At 49.3% G+C, this 16,840-nt stretch overlaps 1 protein-coding gene across 1 annotated transcript in view; it reads left to right on the forward strand.

The window, feature by feature from the left end:
• Positions 1–1,316: 1,316 nt before the first annotated feature.
• The window catches only part of LOC147668128 (zinc finger CCCH-type antiviral protein 1-like), a gene marked incomplete at its 3' end in the record, with an annotated part of 295,880 nt that continues 280,356 nt past the window's right edge, over positions 1,317–16,840 (forward strand). Inside the window, exon 1 of the mRNA XM_086948763.1 lies at positions 1,317–2,102. Within this exon, the coding sequence (XP_086804889.1) occupies positions 1,600–2,102 (503 nt within the window). The remainder of the gene's footprint in view (positions 2,103–16,840) is intronic.

A 16,840-nucleotide genomic window follows, 5' to 3' on the forward strand; every position in this document is an offset into this window, starting at 1 on the left:
GAGAAAGTGGAGGCCAGTGTGTGCATTGTAAATTGTACAGCCTTTACACATGTTGGAGTACATTTTGGAGACATAGCCACAGCTATGATGTTTGGGGAAGTTGTTAGCTCTGCTGACATCCACTGCTCACCTCCTCTATGCACGACCTCTTGCTGTGTGTAGATCCCTGCTCCGTGAGCTCCTCAGGAAGGTTTGCATCAGTATCTGGACTGTGCCAGGAGCAAGTCCTGATACTGTGTAACTTACTCTTCTATGCATCAAATCTCCCTTCCTCTCCACCTCAAGGATGTTCCTCAGCACACACTATGCATCCAGACATGCAGTGCATACGTCTGAGGGAGACGTGTACCCCTTCACTTTAGGCTGAAGATGGATAAGAGGTGTTGGTGTTGTGAACCTTCTCATTTGGGAGATGGAGGGCACGTCTCCTTCACTCTGCTTAGCACCAGGGGGTAATGTGCGTCACGCCCCCTTTGGATAAAAGGAGAACAGAGAGGTGCCTCTTGCCTGTGATGAGATAGGCTCACCCATATTCAGTGTTGAGTCAGGCCACCTGCCAGAGAAACACTTATTTGTAGGGGTTCCTTATAGAACCCTCACCTTGGAATCCAGAAAGTGTGCACACAGAGATGTTGACATTTTATGATAAAAAGATGATTTATTATGTACAGTCAGTATGTAAATGCTATGCATCAGAATGATAGTAATTAGCATAGTAGTCTCAGCAGTTACAATAAAGAATAAGTTTAACTTGTTGTAGAATGCACAATGTTCTTGGGTGAGAACCCCCACGTAGTGGTCAGTCACGCTGCTGCGCTTGCTCTCTATGCAGGGGGGGGGAGGGGAGGGGGGCGGCGATCTGACACAATTTTCCAGGGCTGCTTTGGGCTCCCAGTCCGGACCTGACTGCCGGTGCAGTCAGTTGCAGGTATGCGTGGCACTTGTCTTCGTAATGTGTTTATCGTGACTTTACTGGTTGCCTGTAAAAGTCACCTGTTACTTATCATGACGCAGGGTTTGAACTCCACCGGCTGATCTCATGGGCGCGTGAACTGTGACAGAGTCTCGGCGTCGTTCCCCTGGGCACCCTTCCTGCCCGTCCTCCACGCTCAGTTTCGTTTCTCCGGCTCCTGATAGCATGGGAGGCGCAGAGAGAAGAAACTACTCCCCCGCCCGTGACGGCAGAAGAGCTAGAGGGTGAGAGAGACTGCACGCATACAGAGACGGAGAGCAAAGCCCGCCCGAGAGCAGCAGCTAGGACCCACTGACGCGAAGCAGACTCACTACACTAACACCCGAGAAGACTGGCACCGAGCGACCCGGTCAAGAGCCCAACCTGCGACCCTGGTGTGACCATACACTGTGGACCCCGGGAACGAGTGCCCCAGACTGTGTCAAAACCAGCTGTCACATGGAGCCCTGCTGTGACTGGCACAACTGGCAAGACTGCCGATGAGGGCAGCCCTCCTGGACACCGAACACCTCATTGCGTTGTTTGCCCCTTTCTGTCCCAGCGCTCAGAAATAGCGACTGTAGTGACTTGTAGTGCTTTTAAAAAATCCTAAATAAACATGACGCATCCAACCTCACTCATTTGACATGAGAGTCTCACCCTTGGTAGCAGAATCTCACTCTTGCCCTATTCACTGTAGTAGAAGAGTCACGCACAAGGGAATTACTGTTTTTATTTTAACACTTTTCGAACAAAATCCCACAACTCTCGTCCAGCGCCCCAGAGCCACAATTTCCTCCACCATGAGTTGGGAGGAGACCCCCGACTCGCAGCCGGCAGACGACGAGCCCTTCATGTCGGACCCGGCGGTCTCTGCCTTCCTGACCCAGCAGCTGTGTGCACACGGGGGGCGGCTGGCCGTGTCGGAGATACATCAGCACCTTAGCCTGCCCCCGGCGCACATCGCAAGCATCCTCCGGGAGGAGGCCTCCCGCTTCCTGCTGCTGGAGCCGGCGGGGCTGGTGCTGGCGCTGTCGGCCGTCCGGCTCTGCATCAATTACCAGCGGGAGCAGTGCCAGGCCGAGGCCTGTGGACGTCTCCACCTCTGCCGCTTCTTCATCCTGGGCAAGTGCTTCCACCGGAGCAAAGGGTAGGTTCCTGGGACCGACCTTGTAGGCAACGAATTCTTTCTTTAGGCCTGGGATGAGCCAAAATGTTTTGCTGTAAAAAAAATAATAATCTGTTAAAAACAAGTAATACATCATGCATTTTCATCTGGTCTGTTGGAATATAATTTACAATTTACTTAGCACATAGCTAGGACAATAGGTCAGCCCACTTCATCTATTTGCTGTTTCTAGTGTGAGTGACAGCATTTTTCTTGTGCACAATTTGCCTTAAAAAAAACTTCCATGAGACCTAATGGTCAATCTGTTATTTTTTGGTCAATATTTTTTTTTTACAACCTTGATTTTATTTTATCTATTTATTTTTTGGATAGTCCCTTCACACCACTGCCAGGCAGCGGCGGGTGGAACAGATATGGGGCTGCGGGTAAGGGTAGGGGTGAAAAAGAAATATTTAAACTTACCTCTTCACGTCCGCAGTCTCTCCTCCGTCGTCTCTCCTCTGCTTCTCTTCCTGACGAGTCCCAGAAGCAGGAAGCCCACAGGCTCCCCTAAGCCAATCACAATGCTGCTGTCAGCAGCTTCGTGATTGGCTTGAACGCAGTAGTTAGGCACTCAGACAGGGAGTGGAAGCCTGTGCATGTTCTCCACCCAGGCTGTGCAATACAGCCTGGTGAAGAACATTCTAAGTGCGCATGACTGTTTTGCTGGCCCAAAACAACTGGCTAAACCATCATGCGCACTAGAGAGTGCTCACCACTCCTACCCCTGCTCTTTACTGCCCGGCCCGCCACGCCCATATGTCCAGAAGTGTACTGAAGTGGTGGTGTCTGAGGTCCTTCTTTTTATTTATACCTGTTAAGCCTTTAAAGTGGGGAGAAGCTTCTAGAGGCATGCTTTTGAAGTGAACAAATGCCCTGCCTGCCCTGCCTCCAAGTTGATTGAAGTCACAATACAGGGTCGTTAGGCCCGTTGTGTGGAGACAGGACACAGCCTATTCAGGTGTAAATGAGGCTGGGCCCAGCCCCTCCCTCCCATCCTGCCAGTGAGGGCCTATCCAGTCACACTTAAGCTCCCATTGTGTGTGGTTGTCTTGGAGGAATACACAAATCCCAACTGTCAGCTACACCCAATCATGGGATCAGAAAAAGGCTGCAGGCACCAAATGGCTAAGGCAAGAAAATGCCAACTTTCTAAAAGTGGCATTATCAGAATTGTAATTTAAAATCTGACTTCGCCATAAGTTAGGATTTTAAATTAGAATTCAGAGACACCAAATATATATATATATATTTTGTATTTCTTTTCTTTATTGCATTTAATTAAATTACATCAAAAATAGAATCTAGTCCCTCACAAGGTTCCCCCCCCCCTCCCTCCCCATTCTGGCTTTGCGTTAGACCTCCGCTTACACATACTTTTACATCTTATGAAAGGTGATATACACAGCCATTTAGCCAACAACCCAAAACAGGGCAGGCGGCGATTCTCCACATCCGTCACTCGCTGCATCAGAAAATGACTCACCGCTGGGTTCGTGACCACTACACCTAGGTAACATCAGCGTCTTAACCCAGCCGCCCTTCTCCCCGCATCACCCCTTATCCAATGGTTGTGTGGGCCCTTCAGTACTTTCTTTGTTCGCTAGGTATGTGAGGTACAAGCCCCAGAAGTTTTTCAGTCTGCTAGTAGGGGGTTGCAACTCGCTGTAATTTTCAGATTGAGTACAGCAGTAGAGCATGTCATGCGCCCAGCGCTTTAGTGTAGGCAGTGGGCCTCTCATCCAGCAACAGGCCAGCACTCAGCGGGCCACTAGCAGGACCATATCTACCAGACGCCTAAGCGCCCTCTGTAGTTTTTTAGTGTATCCCAACAGAGCTACCAGGGGATGGGGCGTGATCTCGACCTCAGTCAGCGTGCTAATATCAGCAAATACCTTTTCCCAGAAATCCCAAATTCCGTGGCACTGCCAAGCAATATGTAAAAAGTCAGCGTCTGGGGCGCTGCATCTCTCGCAGCTGGCACTGTCTCGCAGGCCATATCTGCAGAGTCGAGCGGGGGTGTAGTACACTCGGTTCATGAATTTGAAGTGAACTAGCCGGTGACGGCCGTTGAGCGACACTTTCTTAGTAATAGTGCAGCAGTAGCGCCAGGTGTCGTCGTCTAGAACAGTGTCCAAGTCAGTCTGCCACGATAAGCGGGCCTTAGTATATGGGTATCGGGTGCTCGTCTGTGTGAGCTTGTATATACTGGACAGCAGCTTCTTGGGCGAAGTGGTTTTGATTACATGTGTAAGCTCCGGGACCACTGGTGGTTCCGCCATGTCCCCGCCTAGTATCTCGCCCAGAGCACTGCGCACTCTGTGGTATTGAAATCGTGTCAGTAGTGGGGGCGCCTCACTGGACCCCTGTGCCTGCTCCCATGTCTTTGCCACCCCCTCAGCAAACAGATCTCCCGCTGTGTGTATGTTTAGCTGGTGTAAGGCATCAACTACCCCTCTTTCTAGGAGCGGGGGCAGCCATCTCACCCAGTCGATCGGCATCGCAGGTGAATACAGCAATACTCCGTTTTGCATCTGCAAGAGGCTGTGCCATGCGTGGTTAGTGGCTGTCAAAGAGTCTAGTACGCCCGTTCTGCGGTCCAGCGGCCGGAAAATAGTATGCTGGAGCATGTCTGGTTGTGCAAAGATAGTCTCCATGCGTACATGGGGAATGTTTCGGTCCCCATGTAACCACGTGTGGAGATGGGACGCCTGGGCTGCTCTATAGTATGCCTCCAGGTCCGAGGCTCCAAGCCCGCCCATCGAGTACGGCATAGTGAGCGTCGTCCATCGGACATGGGGTTGCCCGCCCGCCCAAGCAAGCTTTGTCATTTGCTACTGTAGTCGTGTAAAAAACGATTTGGGGAGGACCATTGGTAGGGTCATGGACAAAAACAAAAATCTAGGAAGCACAACCATTTTCATAATTGATATGCGTCCCATGAAGAACAGGGGGAGTTTGCTCCAGTTGATCACGTCATCTTCTAGTTTGCTGACTGCCGTACCATAGTTGGCTCTGAAGAGGATTTCCGCATCTGTATGCAGCTGTATCCCTAGATATCGGACCGTATCCATGGTCCACTGGAGGGGGTATTCCATCAGCGTAGGTTGCCTGGTGGGCGTGAGTGGGAAAGCGAGCGACTTGGTCCAATTGAACCTCAAGCCGGAGAGCGCTCCAAAACGGACCACCTCCCTGAGCACTGATGATAAGTTGTTGTCGGGATCGCGAATGTACAGCAGGGTATCATCAGCGTACATCGACACAATGATCCTGTAGCCCGGGAATCCTATTCCCTCGTTACCGTCGTATTCTCGTAGGGCGCATGCCAGTGGTTCCGCCACCAGGGCATATGGGAGGGGCGAGAGGGGGCATCCCTGCCTAGTTCCTCTCCTAATGGGGAAAGAGTCCGTGACTAGGTCTCCCATGCGGAGCCGTGCTCTCGGCATGTGGTATAATGCCCCCAGCATTTGCAGGAAAGGTTGCCCTAGACCCATACGCTGCAGGACTGCACGCATGAAGGGCCACTCCACGGAGTCAAAGGCTTTCTCCATATCCAGGAAAACAGCCAGTGCCTTCCTGTCTGGTCTAACATGCTCGATCACTCCCAGGACAGTGTGTATATTGTTGACTAGGTTCCTACCAGGGACAAACCCCGACTGGTCTGGGGCCACTAGACTGCTAGCAAGAAGGGCCAGCCGATTGGCTAGGACCTTAGCAAATATTTTGGTATCGACATTTAGCAATGACAGGGGTCTATACGAGCTACACTCGTCGTGTGGCTTTCCCGGCTTCAATATGGTAACAAGAGTGCCTCCCTCATAGATTGTGGCATACTACCTTCTACACATATGTCATCGAAAAGGGTAGACAAGTGTGGGAGCAGCTTGTCCTTAAAAGTTTTGTAAAAGCCCACTGTGAGTCCATCCACTCCCGGTGCGCTGCTAGAGCGCATGCTGGCTAGAGCCTCAAGAGTTTCGTCCTTTTCTATAGGATGCATAAGGAACTCCCTATCAGAGTTGGGCAATGTAGGGATTTCTATGTGCCCCAGATAGTCGTTGATTTCCTCCTCCATTTCACCGCTTTTAGATGAGTACAGGTCTGAGTAGTCTCCTTTAAAGACCTCAGCAATTTTTATATCATCTGTAGTAGATTCTCCCGAAGCGTTGTTCACCGCTGTGACTGGTTGGCGCCTCCGTGATCCCTTTATGAGGTTGGCCAGCACAGCGCTAGGCCGCTCTCCCTCGCCATATATCCTAGCTGTGGAGTATTTGCTCATATGTCTGACCTCTCTATCCGCTTCCTCGTGATACTCCGCTAGCAGGGTCTTAATCTCTGCACTCACCGCTTCATCTGCTGAACTTCTCTGTCTGCGCTCCAGTCCCTCTAGATGTTCTTCAAGGTCCGCCAATTTTCGCCGAATAGCCCTGAGAATACCCGAGTGCTTGGATATCGCGACTCCTCAGATATAGACCTTGAAGGCCTCCCAGACCACCTGGAAGCTCTCAACCGAGCCTATGTTTTGCTCGAAGAATGTATCTATGGCCTCGGCCAGCTCTCCCTTAAAGATTGGGTCCAGTAGAGAGTTAGGTGGGAACCTCCATGTAAATGGCGGTATGGATTTAACTGGAATGCGAAGCTCCAGCAGGACCGGTGAGTGGCCAGATAATATTCTGGGTAGAACCCTGCAGTCTCTTATGCGGTCTAAGGTGGAGGTGGAGGCGAGCCAGTAGTCTATTCTAGTATGGACGTTGTGATATGCAGAGTAGTGCGTATATCCACCCTGGCGCGGATTCCTCGTCCGCCATACATCTTCCAAGCCCAGGCAAGTCATTGCGCTCTGCAGCTCCAGAGCAGCAGCTGCTGGTCTGCGAGGGGGACCAGTTGATCTGTCTAGGGATGGATTCATAGTGAGGTTGAAGTCTCCCCCATAACAAGAATTTCCCTTGGTCGAATTGCTTAGCCCTAGCAGCCAGTGTCTTGTAGAAGTCAGGCGAGTCAAAGTTGGGGCCATAAGTGTTGACCACCGTAAAATCCACGGCAGAGCTGTAGCATCTAGATATAGCGAATCTACCATCAGGGTCTATGTCCAGTGTTTGTATCTGTAATTTGGACTTCGGGTTTACCCATGTTAAAACCCCTCTAGAGCTAGAGGTAAACCCTGCTGCTGAGATGTTGCCCTCCAGCCCCCTGCATCTAAGCATGTGGCTGTGTACAGGGAGGTGTGTCTCCTGAAGCTACGTCAATGTGTTGGCGCTGTAAATAGCTGAGGACCTTCCTGACTTTACGGTGGTCATTCAGGCCACGCACTTTCCACGTGATTGCTTTGAGTCTAGGTGTGTGGGTGGTTCTCATATCTGTGGTGGTGTCAATCATTGCACCGCATGATTAGGCTTGTAAACGGCAGGTGTCTATCAGTGCAAGCTATGGTCACATATTGCAAAGTCAGATAAAACATTACCCCAACAATCCCGTAGCAATTTGGGCATACATGTGATATGCTAATGTCAATATAAATCAACGTTTTAAAGTGTAAAGTCAAGTGAGTCAGATTGTCAGAAATAACAAGACCCTGTGTGTCTGAACTTATCCAATTCAACGCCCTCCCACAGCAGACCAACCCCAACTCGGCCTAGCATGTCTACTCCCCACCCCGTTCTGAACTCCCTAGGTACGTAAAATAGCTCCCAAGGGAGCGGTATTTGCTCACAGTGCTGGGGCCGAGGTTGCCAGTAATATGCTGAGATGCTGGGTGACTTTAGCAATCTAGAATAGTTCGTCCACCCTCAGCGCCATTGCTATGCATTATAGCCTCAACTGTGGCCCGCATTCGACTTATGAATACCTAGAATTTAGCAGCCTTACATAGTTCTCCTTTCGCGAACAAGGTCAGTACTCTCACCCTCCCCGCAATGACCAGCTTGAACAATCATAGTTACTGACATTTCTGATGCTGATAGTTCAAGGCATATGTGGCAGATAGGCTTATGTGGCGGATAATGGTGTGTAGCCAACACACCATTATAGTGTAGCACCCTTGTACCAACAGAGTTTAAAGATTGTATAAAGCATTGATACTAGATAAAATAGAGTGCGCCTCTTACCCCTTTTGGGTATTGAATTTGAGGATAGTTCTCGTTCGCCAGATGGTGGCTCTATTGTCTCTTGGTCTAGCTAGTCGTTAATCTTGACCTCAATCTTGCTCTTCCATTCGGCTGCTGCTGCCCTCTCCATCTCCCTGGCTGCTGGGGTCGTCTCGTCGTTCCCTGGACCAAACCTTCAAAGTCTTTTGCAACTCCTGGGGTCCGTGAAGAAATGGGAATGGCCCTGCCGGTTGATCCTCAATTTCGCCGGGTACAGAATGGCATAGTCCAGGCCTAGTTCTCTGAGTTGCTTCTTGTAGGGTGCAAAGTGCCTGCGCTCCTCCTGGACCCTTGCTGTGAAGTCCGGGTATATGGAGATTTCCGAGCCTTCATATTGCAGAGTCTTTTTCTCCCGGGCGACCCTCAGGGCAGTATCCCTGTCTCTATAATTCAGTAGTTTTGCAACGATCGGTCTTTGGAGGAGCCCCGGACGGGGTTGTGGGCCCAGAGAGCGGTGTGCTCTCTCCACAATAAACATCGGCGAGAAGACTTCCGCCCCGAGAAGTGTGGTGAGCAGCTTTTCAACAAAAAGCTCCATTTTGCCAGTCTGCGTAGTCTCCGCAATTCCTGTAACGCGTATGTTAGAGCGGCGGGAGTGGGCCTCCAAATCCTCCGACTTGTCTTGTATCACCTGCAGGAGCTTGCCCCTTGTCCAGCTCAGTTTGGGCTTCCTCCACTTTTGTAATGACGTAAATAATTAATTTACTCTCTTAATTTCTATGCAGGTAAGTACTTAATCAATAATAACTCAGATCGGAAAGAAAAAACCAGAGTCCGTGGTGTTAGAGTTCTTAGGGGTTTTATTCCTTAAAAAGGAATGGTCATGACCAGGATATCTGATTCTGACCACCACAGGGGTGTCAGAAGGGATAGAGCGCGCTCCATTTTATTGACAATACATAGCTTATATACTTAATTCATATCATAAGCAACAGTGCAGGAGGCGTAACAGTTGAGAGAAGACAAGATAACAGTATACACGTGGTACTAGTACGTAATCAAGAGGCGTGAACTGGAGGTGTGTGCTAGAAACGTCACTGATAGGTGACGCAGGTGGGTGGCACCAAGCAGAAATGTGGCAATGTCAGCAGAAATCGGGAGCTTGGATGCGCGCGCAGCTGCATGACGTGTGATTGGAGGGGTGCAGGGGACTTGACATTTACACTGACGGAAAGAGACAGAAGTCTGGCATGTCAGATCAACTTGTACTTCTATCATATCTGATATCTGATGTTTAGGAACCATATTATCTGGGCGGAAAGGTCTCTAGGGCAGAAGCTATTCTATGCTAACTGTGGATGCGTGTATAAGCGCCTAAGTGTCTGCATGAGAAGCGTGGGGGCACGGGGCCTTCCATGGAAGCATGATAACAGAGGCTATGAATTACTTGCACTGGGACGGGTCGGCCCTTTGGCTCTGCAGCTGGGGAGGATGTTTACTGAAGCTAGTAGGCAGGAATGCATTTTCGAGGAGCGGAACAGATAACTTGAAGGTTATAGTCAGCTTTGGCAGAAAGCAGGCTGAGCTGAGCGCGAGGGGCCGCGCTGGAAGTAAGTCAGAGTTCACGGGTACAGAGGCAGCCTGGGCAGAGGCTGTCAGAGTCATAAGCCAGAAAAGAGGCTCGATGGCAGAAATTCAGGGCCTACTTTGCCAGAGCAGAAAAACATGTAAAGTACACTACAAAAAGACGGTGGCATAGCATATTTAGGAATGGGCCATTTAATCCATTCATGGTGGATCTGAAAGAGGACAAGTTAACGTTGGACGCAAATGTATTTGCGTCTTCATAGCTGACACAGGAGGGAAGTTACATGCACTTTAAGCTGGTACATGGAGTCGGTGGGGTACGCGCTAGGGAACATAACATGACCAAAAATTTATATTTCCTCAGTAAGGCGCCGCTCTGACATATCCAGTTGCTCCGCGTGCTTATCCACCCTCTCTGCTATGCGGTCCATACGATAGGTTAGGGCGTCAATCTTGGTGCCTATGGACGCCATGCTGTCTTGGAGTCCCTTCTCCATTGTGACCAGGAGAGCCTTAATATCCGAGTAGATGATTCCTTCAGCACCTCTGGTTGCAGGTGCGGTGTCCGTGTCCTGGGCCTCAGAGGATTTGGTTCGTCGGTTCTCGAAGGGGAGTTTGCTCTGGGTTTTGTCTCCTTTGCCCATGATGGGTGTTGGCACCAGGCTTCTCAATGCCCGGTTTCACAGCACCAGTGGATTTAGTTATGGCGTCGCCTTCGTGCTTTACTCCAGCCGTACTCCGCCGCAGAACTGCGTCGATCCGGCGCGTTGGAACCCCCATCTCTCAGCCTAAGGTATACGTCGCTGTGAAGGCTCAGAGTCCATGCACCCTCTCCACTATGATGAGTAGTTCCAGCCGGCAGAACCATACATTAGGCAGGTCGCCCCCTCCTTCATTGTAGAGTCCCACCTGGGCGTGCCACAGCCACTCGCAATGGGCCTCAAGGTAAGTCGCCCTGCAGCTCCGAAGGGCGCCTCGGCTTGCAGAAGGCCGCCGGGGGGAGCAGACAGATCAGTCCCCAACCAGCGTCTCGTCCCCGGGCCGGGAGAGGGTCCGGCGCCCCAGATTGCAATCGAAAAGGGGAGCCCTCTAAGGATTTGGCTCACCCACGTGGGTCCTTCGCCAGTTCACCACTTAGCTCCGAGTCCTGCAGACAGTGCGCTATTTTGGGCAGTTTAAGGCACAGTCCGCTACATCTTGGTGCCCCCAGGCCCGCTTCGGAGGCCGACGCTGTAGCTCGGCTCCCGTGGGATCCGGGCGCCGTCACACAGCCGCACGTCAGGTCACGTCTTCCGGCGTGTCTGTTACGTGAGGCCGGGGACTAGCGGCCTAGTCAGTCTGCTGCTGCACCTTCCCGTGTGCGGCTCCGCACGGGTCCAGCTCCACCAATTTCGCCCGTGCCAGGCACCGTAGCTATTCCGCAGCCCGATGGGGTGGCAGCCACCTTCAGATCTTCATCGAGGCAGGATAAATTCAGGATATTGGGAGCGATGGCGCGGAGCAGAGGGATTAGACGTCCCCCATTGACGCCGGCAAGCTCCGCCCCCCCAGAGACACCAAATATGAGCCAGTTATCTCGTGCAATTTGGAAATTACACTTATAAAATGTGATATGGAAACTCCAATGTTTTTCTATGGGAAAGATAGGCCTCGCAGTAGTGAGAAACAATTTAAAGAGTTTTTCACTACCAGGACATATAAAATTTTAAAGTACTTGTCCAACTGATTAAATTCACTGTACTCTGTTCTTCGGGCTGGGGATAACCGTGCAGAAAGGGCCATTTCCAACATTAGGTAAACATTTTTTTCACCAAACCTCTTTTTCCTTTATTACTGCGTATGAATGTAATGTAATGTATGTGTCTTGTAAAGCACACTGCTGCCCTGAGGCATCATGGCACTGTAGACCGCTGGGGAACCCGTCCTGGCTATCCCTGTGAGATGCTCCCTACTGGGTATCTCCAAGGTGAAACCAGGCATCCCCAGCCAATGTGGGGGGCCGTTGTAGAGATGAGGCAAGCTAATGTCCAGAGTTGCTGAGTGTGATCCCTGGTTAGAGTAGGCACCAAGGCGAGAATTATCGAGTCCGCTGACCCTGGTCCACGACCCTGCCGCGTCGGGAATTGAACCCTGGTCCCGGGCCGTTCTCTGCTTCCGGGTCTGCCGCCTCTAACCAGTGAGCCACAACACTCCACTATGAAAGCACTTTCAAATATGTGATTTTGGAATGCCATTTGTGCAAAAACCTGTTGTGTTTAATTTAATATGTTTTAATGTTGCTCTATAATAATCTGGGCCATGTTCAAAGGTTTATATGACAACTGTCTTGCTTCTTATTTAACCAACAGTTCATGTTTAAAAATGATCACTTAAATAAATACTTCTGAGTAGTTTAGGAAAACATCCTACTAGAATGTTTTAATGTGTTTTAATGTCGTGGTATGAGTGATTGTTTGATCTACATTATTGTGTATATTGTATTTACTGTGTTCAAGTCCGAGTAAGTATCAAGTATCAAGCAGTACGGCTGAAACATGCCGCTGTTCTCCAAATTAAGACAGATAAAAACTAGAAAAGGGATACTAGAGGAAGCTGTTCCCATTCCACCTAGGGACACTCCAGGGTACTTTATGTACCATAAGCATGGCCTAGATGCCGTATTATATCTTGATTTATGGGTGGAATACACCAAAGATTTAGCAGAGAATCAGAGATGGCCCGCTGCTGGGACATGGGATGCTGATTGCATCATGAGAGTAGAAGAAGCATTATGGAAAAAGAAAGCCAGACAGTCACAGAAAGATGCCATTGAATTATGGCGTAAAGAATCGCATAGACGTACAGAGAAAGCACTTAGAAAAGAAGAGAAAAGTAGAGAGGATTCAGACAAAGCCCGAGAAAACGTATTAGTTGGGGAAGGTATACGAGTAAAAGCAGAACAAGTAGACAGACAACGAAACACTCTTATGAATGGTATGTATCCTCTCCTGGCCGAGGGTTTACCTAAGGCCACCCCGGAAGTACCAAAAGATCTGCCACCTCCATTGCTCCCGACTAAATTACACCACAAGACCGCAAAGGACATTTTTCTGTCTTCCTATTTAGACGATGTAGCCCCCGAATATGTTAATGTTCCGCCGCCACGCACACCACCTGCTGACGGCACTCCACCCCGAGATAATCTACCCCCACCTCCGCAACAACATATTACTCCGCCCGTTCCACACCCTCTCCTTCCTGCACCTATTCTCCCTACCATGCACCCAACAAATCTTTTTGGACCTGGCACCTCAGGAGGTGCGACAGGAGGTTTTCAGACCCCGCCACCAACACATCGATTGACCTATAGGGATTTGGCACAACAACGTACACCTCAAACAGCGAGTTACGACATACTTAAGGAGCCTCTTACAGACTGTAGATATGATCCAGTACCCGGTATAGACGATAGAATGATGCTATCATCAGTACGTCTACGACGAGTTGCAAACTATTTAATGATACTACCAGGAATGATTGATCACCTAGACAGAATATATCGTTTTGTCCAAACAGGGCAAGGTCCTGAAAGTATTGGCGAGGCCATGGCATACCAGAAAGTTGACACTCAGAAACTATTATTACGTTTCTTCATAAACTGCTTGATAAGAAACCAAGATAGGCCAGGTGTAGACCCGGAAGAAATGAAAGCACTTAACAAATGGGGTCAGAATATAGCAGATGGAAAACATGATAAACAAAGTTGTATAGAAAACATGTACCGAAGGATCCGAAAAACAGTAGAACAAATACACGAAAGAAGACAGCCGGAAACAGAAATAGATTCAGACAAAAATGAATCCTCAGGGGGGGAGGAACAACAAGAAACGACAACAGGAGTATTGCAGTTACCAGCTAGAGAAATGATAGCATATGTAGGTAAGGGAAAACCCTTTAATAATTCAATGCGTCCGGTACGTCCAGAAAGTAAGAGACTTTTTCAAGCTGCTATGTCAAATCCGAGAACTCCTGAACACTTATTTCAGGCTACCGATAAATTACTTCAAGAACGAATGGGGTACCATGTACTCAATTCTATGGATGAACAAGAATTAGCCAGGTCAGCAGTACAATGGGCTGACAGTTCTGATAAATATAGTGATGACACATTAGCACAAACGTTTTTGAATCTTTCTCCAGATGGACAGCGCCTAGCTGGTATGTACATGATACAACACCTCCTTATATTGTATAAAAGCCAACACTCCGATCCTGGTCCCCTACCTGATATATTAATAGTGTCAGACTCCACGCTGCAGGATCCGGATGATGTACATAAAACTCCACCTCCCGATCTCACCAACACACTGGTAATAAAAACACAGTGGGTTCGAGCGATAGGGCGAGGGAAAAAACAGGAGACCAAGGAAGGGAAAGGAAGGGGGCAGCTGGGAAGGGAAGGCTGAAAGACAAGAAACAACAGTGTACTGGTTATAACTGGTCACTTCGAAAACCCTATCTCTCTTCCTCTTTCTCTATTATGATAAAGGGTTCACCTTTCTTCAATCAACGCTCTCCACCTCCTCCCTGTATCGTGGGTATGTGTATAGCTGCACCAATAATTCCTATGGAATATAAACAACAATTATTTCTAATTCACCCCTATGATAAAGGTACAATTATCTGTAACATGGCTATACCTACCCCTCCTTGAAAGGATTGTGCTTTAAATGAAACCTGTGAATTTCCACCCAATAAGTGTTCTCAAATTATAAATGTTATGCTCTTCCAACGAGCATGTCTGCGATGCCAGAATGTACAATAAATTCCGTCAGGAAATACGGCAAGATGTAGCCTCCTACTACTATCTTCCGCTCCCTTTCAACAACTCCAAAGGTTTCTCCTATGAGCACGCTCCAAACACGGCAAGATGTAGGCTTTCCCACTATCTTCCGCTTTGGCAATTAAATCAGGAGACACTAGTGCTTTGCTTCGTAGCCGCAGTGCGCAGAAGGCTGGCCCCACTACACTCCGCTCTCGGTGAACACAACAAGGATTCCGATACTATTCTAGGCAGTCAGCATGACACAGTCTAAACATCACAGTTCATCATTTCCATGCAACGCGTTAATCTCACGCGTGCGTGTAACTCACAGCTCAGTCGAACTTCCTGACGGTCCGCTTTTAGTCCGTGGCTCGTCCCTCTCCTTTCAGCAAAGATGAATGAAATGCCGGCAGGAAAGAATTAGGCAAACCAACAAGGAACAGAAAACACCGTTCCCGCTTCAAAGGCAGACGTGAAAAAACACTCTGCAATAATAGCGCGTTCCGAATTCACTCGCGCTGGAACCAAACACAAAACGGACAGAACTTCTCTTATCCAGAATCCAGAGAAGACAAGAAAACAATTTTCCACTATGAAGCAAACGTACTGCAGGTCACAAAATCACGAACAGGAAGCAATGGGTCCACCCAGCTTATATAGGACCACGCCCCCTGTGTAGGCATTCTGGGAGTTGTAGTTTTTTAATGTTCGGTAGGCGCCTTGGCAGATCCTGACAGTATGTCCCCCTCCCTAGCGCCTCCTAGGGCCAGGTTTAGTAGGGAATCTCCGGTGGAAAGAGCGCACCGCCGCCGGAGCATGCACATCCGAACACAGCTCCCAGGAATCATCCTCAGCGGTATACCCCTTCCATGAAACTAGGTATTTCAGAACACCCCGGCTCCACTTCGAGTCTCTTATGCTCCTCACCTCATATTCCATTCCCCCATCACACAACACTGGCGGAGGGGCCGCCCTACGAGAGGACAGAGCAGGTTTCAACAACTGTACGTGGAACACAGGGTGTATGCGCAAGGAACCTGGCAATTTCAGCTTGTATGTTACAGGGTTCACTTGTTTCACGATGGAGTAAGGGCCGATATACCTGGGGTGGAACACGCTGCGCAACTTGAACTTAATGTTCCTGGTAGACAGCCAGACCTTATCGCCCACCACATACTGACGACTCTCTATCCTGCGGCGATCCTCCCACCTCTTGTACACTTCCTTTGCCCTGTTCAAATGTACCTGCATACCCTTGTGTACCTTCCTCAACATCAATACCCTTTCCTTAACAGAGGGCTGGTCTTGGAGATCGGGGGGTATGTCAATCGGCAATGTTTTTGCATCAAATCCGAAATTAGCCTTGAATGGCGACATTCCCGTTGAACTGTGCCAGGTGTTATTGTAGGCAAGCTCTGCCATCCACAAAAGATCTACCCAGGATTCATGAGCTTCTTTAGAGAAACATCTCAAATATTTCTTTAACGTCTGATTCAGACGTTCGGTTTGCCCGTCTGTTTGTGGGTGGAAGCTGGTAGACAGATTAGACTCAATATTCAGGGCACGACACCACATGCGCCAGATCCTGGCGATGAACTGGGGTCCCCTGTCGGACACTATCACCCGAGGAATACCATGCAATCGGACAACATTGCTAGCTAGAAGTTGTGCCGTTTGGCTGGCATTCGGAAGGCTTTTACAGGGGATGAAGTGTCCCATTTTGGTGAGGCTGTCTACTACCACCAAAACGGCGGAAAACCCCTTGTCCAACGGAAGGCCAGACACAAAATCCAAACTTATATGCTGCCAGGGTTGACTGGGAGTAGGCATGGTAATAAGCTTCCCCGCTTTTTTAGAGGTTACTCCCTTTGCTCTAGCACAGATATCACACCTAGCCACCCATGCCTTGACATCCTTAACCAGGTTAGGCCACCAGAAATGCCTTTGGACAATTTCGAGGGTTTTACGAACACCAGGATGTCCCGCCAGTTCTCCCTCATGACCCCAGACAAACGCCTTTTTCTGCAACGGTATTGAGGGCAGAAATAATTTATTCTGATAAAAAGGAAACCCATCTCTCACCTTCCTCTCTGCTACGCCATGAGCCCATGACATCCAACCTCCAGGATACTGATAAGTTCGTACATCATCCAAAAAGGTCTCAGCTCTGACTATGCATAGGACTTTCCCTTCCGGAATGATGGCCTGTCTCTCCTCCACACTATCTGCTGGCATAGACTGTCGTGATA

Source organism: Lissotriton vulgaris, unplaced genomic scaffold (assembly GCF_964263255.1).
Source record: "Lissotriton vulgaris unplaced genomic scaffold, aLisVul1.2 SCAFFOLD_2847, whole genome shotgun sequence".
NCBI lineage: Eukaryota > Metazoa > Chordata > Amphibia > Caudata > Salamandridae > Lissotriton > Lissotriton vulgaris.